Source organism: Dendropsophus ebraccatus, chromosome 3 (assembly GCF_027789765.1).
Source record: "Dendropsophus ebraccatus isolate aDenEbr1 chromosome 3, aDenEbr1.pat, whole genome shotgun sequence".
Taxonomy (NCBI): Eukaryota; Metazoa; Chordata; class Amphibia; order Anura; family Hylidae; genus Dendropsophus; species Dendropsophus ebraccatus.
In genome coordinates, this window is record NC_091456.1 from 160,201,010 (window position 1) to 160,209,305 (window position 8,296).

The 8,296-nt window shown below is 47.6% G+C and overlaps 1 protein-coding gene across 2 annotated transcripts in view; it reads right to left on the reverse strand.

Annotated features, from left to right (window-relative positions):
• SREK1 (splicing regulatory glutamic acid and lysine rich protein 1) overlaps nt 1-5,143 on the reverse strand; it is a 31,364-nt gene extending 26,221 nt beyond the window's left edge. For both annotated transcript variants that reach the window (XM_069962998.1, XM_069962997.1), the window contains exon 1: nt 4,932-5,143. In XM_069962998.1, coding sequence (XP_069819099.1) covers nt 4,932-5,056 — 125 coding nt within the window. In that variant the 5' untranslated portion in view covers nt 5,057-5,143. The remainder of the gene's footprint in view (nt 1-4,931) is intronic.
• Between the last annotated feature and the right edge of the window lie 3,153 nt (nt 5,144-8,296).

Here is an 8,296-nt window from a genome sequence, read left to right on the forward strand (position 1 = left end):
GAGAGAAGAGAGAGAGAAAAGCTCACACACAGATTTTTGTGTTTTCAGCAGAAAGCAGCAGCTCAGGACCAAATAGATAATAACAAGTATGGAAGGAATTGTTAGTCTCACCATGGGCAGAAATATATATAAAGTTATGTTTGAGTGGAATACCTCTTTAAGGTTAGGTAGAAAAACATAAAAAATATATATGAGGAAAGGCAGACATGGCTCCAACATATTTTAATTCTCTCAATTGTAAGTATAAAAAGGAACCATCACAATGATTATTTTTATAAGCACCATACACAAAATACACACACACACACACATATATATGTATGATAATGTAGCACCCGGGGCAAGGCAAAGTATTGTTCCCCTAATGCCCCTGCTATTGTAGTTAACCCTCTGTGATGCCCCTTGTACCCTAGTTAAGCCCCTCTGTGATGTCCGTGGTAGCCTAGTTTAGCTCCTCAGTCATGTCCCTGGTAGCCTAGATAACCCCCCAGTCATGTCCCTGGTAGCCTAGATAACCCCCCAGTCATGTCCCTGGTAGCCTAGTCAGCCCCCCGTCATGTCCCTGGTAGCCTAGTTAACCCCCCAGTCATGTCCCTGGTAGCCTAGTTAAGCCCCTCAGTCATGTCCCTGGTAGCCTAGTTAAGCCCCTCAGTCATGTCCCTGGTAGCCTAGTTAAGCCCCTCAGTCATGTCCCTGGTGGCTTTCTTAACCCCCTCAGTCATGTCCCTGGTGGCCTAGTTAACCCCCAGTGCCTGCCCCAAATAAAAAAAAAAAATAAACATCCCACTCACCTTTCCTCTGCTCCCACGCTATCCAGGTCCTCTTCTCCCTCCTCTCTTCTGTGCCGGTCTTCTCCTGCAGGCGGCGCGCGGTGAAATGACGTCATCGCACGCGGCCCGCAGGAGTCACAAGACGTGCGCCGCTCTGTTGGGGAAGGAGCCGGCACAGACACAGGAAGATGCTGTGTATGCCGGCTCCTGCCTCACCACCGCGGCGCACATGACAGGAGAGCCGCAAACCGCAGAAGACGTGTGCCGCTCTGGAGGAGAAGGAGCCGGCATACACAGCGTCCTCCTGTGTCTGGTAACTGTCACAGACACAGGAGGAAGCTGTGAATGCCGGCTCCTTCTCCTCCAGAGCAGCGCATGTCACAGGGGTGCCGCGGGCCGCATCCGGAGGTGTCAGGGGCCGGATGCGGCCCGCGGGCCGGAGGTTCCCCACCCCTGATCTAAAACAACAAACAATAACAGAAGACTCTTGTGTGTTTTCACTACAGACCAAGCATTCACAGGTCTACAAGAAAGGCGCATAAGTGCAATACTGTTTTCTTTTTAAATGCAGATGATTTTTTTTAACATATGCAGCATGTTCCGACACGCATGCAGTAGCAACACCAAAAATACATATAGTTAAAGAATTAGGCTGCATTCACACGTCCGTAAATTTTGCAGACGTACAGATGGCGAGTGCCTGTTCTGGATTGTATCATGCCGGCAGCAGGGAAACTGTTTGAATCTCTGCTGCACTCGCCTTCACCCTACCTGTTTAAATTGTAACTTTTAACATACACAAAAACGTGGTCAAACATTTTTATAATGGAATTCAATGCAATTTTACGTCCACTGAAAGTAACAGAACACAGACGGATTGGACAAAAACTGAGCACAACTTATGCAAACTGACCACAATAAAACAGAATTGAGGAAAAGGGTAAAATGCTGGGGTGACCCTAGCATAAGGCCATGTGTAAGGCCAGGTTCATGCTTATGCCAGGGTTTCATTTGGGGAGCTCGGGCACAAACTCCTTAAGTTTTTTTTGCAGGATCTGGACAGTCAAATAATTCCTATAAACAGCAATGTTTTAGGCGAAGTTAAAGTGACTGTACCACCAGGCCCAGGCTGGAGCACTGGAGGCGGGCCGACCCACCCCCAGTGGGAAGAAACCCCAGCCCCTCAATGATGTGACTCCATTAGAATCAATGGAAGTCTATCATAGAGGAGCTAGGGTTTCCTCCCACTAAGGGTGGACCGGCCCGCCTCCAGTGCTTCAGCCTGGGCCTGGTGGTACAGTCACTTTAAAGGGAACCAATCACTGGAAAAAAGCATATAGAGCTTTTGAAATGTGCTGTTAGAGCACACAGCACACTTGCCACACGTGTTTACATAGCCTCCGTGCCTTCCCCGTGTAAGCCGCAAAGTAACTTTATAAAACTGGCGCCCTGTATGCTAATTACCTGAGGTAGTCACCTGGGCGGTGTGCTGCTAGCAGGTAGTCACGGTCCCCTGGGCGTTCTTCCGCTGTAATCACGCCCCTCTGGGCGTGATTCAAATGGCAGAGTGGCTGTGGCGTCACTCGGGAGCGCGCCGTGCCCAACGTCGGCGCGCTTACGTACTGATGCCGGACGCCGCCGCCCATGCGCAGTGCAGCCGCTTCCATTCCGGTTGGACTGCGCCTGTGCAGAATAGCCTCGAACTCCGGCTAACAGGCTATTCGAGGCTATTCTGCACAGGCGCAGTACAGCCGGAATGGAAGCGGCTGCACTGCGCATGTGCAGCGGCGTCCGGCATCAGAATGTCACAGCTACTCGGCCATTTGAATCACGCCCAGAGGGGTGTGATTACAGCTGTAGAACGCCCAGGGGACCGTGACTACCTGCTAGCCGAACACCGCCCAGGTGACTACCTCAGGTAATTAGCATACAGGGCGCCAGTTTTATAAAGTTACTTTGCGGCTTACACGGGGAAGGCACGGAGGCTATGGAAACATGTGTGGCAAGTGTGCTGTGTGCTCTAACAGCACATTTCAAAAGCTCTATATGCGTTTTTCCGGTGATTGGTTCCCTTTAAGCCTTGAAGAATAAACGGACACCTGTGATAAAAACAATTGATCTCACTAAAGTCAATGGATCTGTCGGCATCTATTCATGCCCTGCACCATTCGGCGGTGCTGAACAGTCAGTGACAGCGGCCATATTGGTAGGCCTACTTTAGCTGTAAAGTAACTTTGAAATGGACGAAATGTTGACCCAAAAATTAAAGCGAATGTACCATCAGGTATATTCGCCAGTGTCATATCAGGTGCCAGTGTCGCAGTCCTTTTTTTCAACTGTGGGACGGTTCCCGTGCATGGTGTCCGTCTATTCGCGGGCACTGGAGGTGGGCATGCCTGCCCCCAGTGTGACCAAGCCCCTTCCCCCTCTGTAACGTGGCTCCATTGATTGTAATGGAGATGTGTTATAGAGGGGAGGGCAGAAAGTCACTCAAGGGGCAAGTGGGCCTGCCTGGGCCACAGTTAAAAAAAAAGTACCTCGCCACTGGCATCCCCGCGTCGGTGCCAGTCTATTTATATAAAAATCTTAAAGTGTCACGCTCGTTTAAATTTTTTTTTTTTTGCAGAAATCAATCAAGTACAGGCGATTTTAAGAAACTTCGTAATTGGGTTTATTAGCCGAAAAATGCATTTTTTCATGAAACAGCAATTTGAAGCTCTCCCCCTGTCTTCATTGTTCTCTTATGGAGAGGGGAGGGAGATGAGGCACCAAAACAGGACAACAAAGAGTTAATTTACAGCTACATCACCGGGCTATCTCCTCTGACAGTCAGCACTGACCTCTTCTATACCGGCTTTCTTACAGGTCCCACTGAGTAATCCTTTGTTCTCTGCTGCCGACTAGACTCCCTTCTCTCCATAGAACAGACAGGGCCTACAGGCCCTATTCCACAGAACTTTTTTGAACGATTATCGTTCATAAAATCGTTCAAACAACCGCTCGTTAACGATATTCGTTCTGTGGAATAGCTGTAAACGAGCGAACGACAACAGCGAAATCGTCGTTGAGTCGTTCACTATTTTTTTTCAACATGTCAAAAAAAATCGTTGGTCTTTCAACAATAATTCGCTAATCTTTTCGTTGAATAAAAAAATCTTTCAGTCGTTCTTGAAATGTCTACCTACATTTCCCCACGTTTTAAACGACCATGTAACGATGTAACGACCGCAAAAAAAATCGTTACACTACAGATATCGTTCACGTTCCCACACATATGTGTTATCGTTCGCTTAAAAAAATCTTTAAGTGCTCGTTAACGAGTGGTCGTTGGAGCGAGTCTATGAACGATAATCGTTCCGTGAAATAGGGCTATAACTGATGTCAAGATTTCCTGATAATGAGCAGCAGACGAGAGAGAGGAAAGGAGAGGGGGGGGGGGGACCTGGGAAGAGGCTTTTTGAATGCAGATAATGGCATATTTGTCTAATAAACCCAATTACAACGTTTCTTAAAATCGCCTGGACTATTGATTTCTGCAAAAAAAAAGTGTAGCAAAAATACCCAACAACTCATAATTAACCTGCATTTCTACCAAAAAGTGTGAATGAAGCCTAAGAGAGATGAGCAGTTTATAAATCAACATAAGATGTGACTTGTCATACGGTGTGACATCACATGCACTTATTACATGGTTATTTACATTATGAGACTAGAATAGAGCCGCCTTTGTCAGCATTGTTGCCACAAGCAACCAATCACAGCACAGCTTTCATTTTGTAGCCCACTCCCTGACCAGTTACTATGGGCAACGGTTTTTCTTTCCGTTTACCTCAGTGTGAGCCAGTTATCACAACTGTCTAGTGATGAAGATGCAGCAGCCAATCAGATCTCAGCTTTCATCTTAACACTGCTCTGGAAACTGTAAGCTGAGCGCTGATTGGTTGCTAGGAGCGACACTATTACTGTTTGTTGTCATCAATCCGCCCCATTGTGTGTACACGGTAATTATGGCAGAGCTGTGAAGGACAGGGATGTCATGGCGATTACTGCGCCTATAGTAATGGTGCATGAGGGCAGCGCCCCGGGCCCTGTATATGTATACGGAGTCATAATAAGCCATTGTAAGGACGGGCACTATACAGCATCGGGCACCGCACTCACTCGGGTGGGTAAAGCCGCAGCTCTTCCACGTCTCCCAGGAAGGAAAAGAGCGTCCGCATCTGCTCGCTGGTGACGGCGGCCGACAGGTTGGTCACCTGAATGACCGCGGTCTGTCCGCTGCTCATGGCGGCGATGGGGTCTACACCGGAGGGGTCCGACACCGGAAACCAGCCGCCCGAGAGCGGGGACCAACAAGCGGAGACGCACGACAGGATAGAGGGGCGCCGGAAGAGGCGAGCGGGGTGTTCGGGCACACAGCGGCCTCTAGTGGCCGCACAGAGACATGGCATGGAAGGAGAACCCAGATGAGATATTCTTACATCAGTGATCTCCAGCCCCAAAACTACAACTCCCATCATGCCCTGCCAGCCTATAGTGATTCATGGGAAAAGCAGAACATGTGAAAATGTAAAAGAATAATATGACAGGAAGATGGACCCTTCTTGTACAACTCACAAAAATCAGCCCATGCGCACAGATTATTATTTTTTTTTTATATTGACCGTGTCATTTTTAAAAACTTTTCACATGTCACAAATAGAAGTCATAAGGGTCCATTGGAAGCTTTGGCTGTTCAGGCATGATGGGAATTGTAGTTTTGCATAAACTGTAGGGCTGAAGGTTCCCCATTCCTGGTATAGAGCTACTGCGCAGCTTACCTCACGTATAATGCCGTATGAGAAAGGAAGAGGGGCAGAATCTAGTCATCTGGGCAGGGGCAGCCGCCTGGGGTTAGTCACCGTTCTCTCCCTATCCACTCACAGTGCAGGGATGGTTGACAGAGAGACAGGTTACCTTTAAGACCCCCACTGATCATTAGAGCTTTGCTATATCAGGTGATCATGAGGGCCCCGACCGATCAAAGCTTTTTCGAAGTCTGCATATTGCCTTGGACCAGTGCTTCTCATTTCCAGTCCTCATTGCCCACCAACAGGTCATGTTTTCAGGATATCTCATACAAAGAACACCTGTGATAATACCTGAGGCACTGAGTATAATCATATCGTCCTGTGAAATACTAAGGAAATCCTCAAAACATGACCTGTTGGTGAGGCCTGAGGACTGGAATTGGATAGCAGTAGGGATGGTCCCAACCTGCCGAGGTTCGGGTTCGTATGAACCTGAACGCTCGGCATCAGATTGCAGCTGTCTGCACGCTCCGTGCAGCGGGTGGATACAGCGAGAGGACCGCCTGGAAAACTGGGATACAGCCTATGGCTATGGCTGTATCCCAGTTTTCCAGGCGGTCCTCCCGCTGTATCCACCCTCTCCACGGAGCGGCCAGACAGCAGGAATCATTTCCGAGAGTTCGGGTTCGTACGAACCCGAACCGAAGCAGGTTCGGACCATCCCTAGATAGCACCCTTCGACCCTCCAGCTGTTACAAAACTAACTTTCCAATCATGCCTGGACAGCCAAAGCTTTCGCTTTTGCCTTTGACCTTGGGTTATGGGAACAATGGATCCATTTCTACAGATGTGTGACAATTACACCCAGACCAATGAGTGGATCAATGAGTGTCTCATCTAGCCTCCTGTCAGCCCAACATTTGTTGACATCAAGCTGTCCATTGTCTCTCTGCTCCCGTAGCTCCAACAACCTTATCATTACAAGAAAACTTGATCCACACCAGGCTACTTCTGCTCTTCTCTCACTTGCCTACTCTCATCCATTGTGATTCATCGACTGACGTATGGTGCACTTTGAATTATGCCCTCGAATCAGAAGGAGCACCTATAGCCTTCATCATCGCTCTTATCACCGGGGAGGCACTGACATGGGCCGTGGAAGTGATCATCCCTTTCTATTTTCCTTGATTTTCTCCCTCACTAGTAGAGATGAGTGAATTTATAGTAAGTTCAGGGTTGCGAAACCCAGAATGCTCAACATTTGACTTTGGGGCTAGAAAAGATGGATTTTCAAGGCAGCCCTAAGCAGCGATGTATTTACCTCTAGGCCCCCGTTGTCCGGTGCCTAGGGCAGCACCAGGGAGTAGGGGGAAGGAAACAAACTTTTATTTTTGTTTTTATTTTTGTAATCTCCCACTTCCAGTTCAGACTTGCCAGTAAATCTGGTGTCTTTTCGAGGGGGGGGGGGGAGGGGGTATGGTGGTATTGTTCAGGTCTGGTGTGGCGGTGTTATCCAGTCACAGTATGGTGGTATTGTTCAGGTCTGGTGTGGCGGTGTTATCCAGTCACAGTATGGTGGTATTGGTCAGGTCTGGTATGGCAGTGTTATCCAGTCACAGTATGGCGGTATTGTTTAGGTCTGGTATGGTGGTATTATCCAGTCACAGTATGGTGGTATTGGTCATGTCTGGTATGGCAGTGTTATCCAGTCACAGTATGGCGGTATTGGTCAGGTCTGGTGTGGCAGTGGTAAGTGTGACACCTGGAGCTATTACTTACCAATCTACCAATCCTGTAGTGAAAATGTCTTCAGACAATATGCAGACGGCTCTAATCATTGATTCAATGTGGAAATTTCTTCATGTTTCAAGCAGTTAAAAAACATGAAAAACGTGATTCCGAAACTACTCTCCCCCACGCTCCCCAAGATGGGGCGTCTTCAGGTTTAGTGCCTTGGGCAGCAGCAGCTGTTAATACGGCCCTGGCCCTAAGGCTGCATCCAACTTCTCCAGCCAGTAGAGTAAAATGCAGAATTTTCAGGGTTCCTAAACTTAGTGTGAACTCATCTCCTCTCTTTTCGAGAAGTCCCTTTCTTTGTAAATCACTCAGACCCTGTATTAACAGAGGTATAAATAAATTAACTACAGTGTATCATCAGTCTGCTCTGTTCTTTTTTTTGAAGCTTAAAGAGAATCTGTCAAGAGTTTTGTAATAAGGTACTCGGACTTGCCTCTCTGGGCTGGGGAAACTCCCATTGTAGGAAACTTAGGGAAAGAGACCACCTCTCTGACTGTTTAGCAGCTGGGACATTTAAATGGCATTTCTTGGACAGAGAACAAAGAAATGTATGGTCTAACTTTCCAAGTCAGATTCTCACAAGTTGAATTTAGGTGTTTCTTACAATTTATTCCAGATCGATGAGGAAGACAAGTGGAAGACTTGCTTGATTGAGAAGGTCACTATGAATACTTGGCCATGGCCTTTAGGCACCTGCATTCTGCACACAGTTTTTTCAGCGCCTTGATGCCTTGTATGAAAAAGGCTTGGTATATTTGGCCAATGTCCTAATAACCTGAATTACCTTTGCTTACACGTTTGCACGCATCTCCACCCATAGTTTTGAGTCCTGAAAAAAAAAAAAAAACTGCATATGTTCACGAATGTGCCAAATGTAGTTACTTGTGCCAGTATTCTTGATCCACTACTGGGTGGTATACGTCAGCATATCGGCGGGCC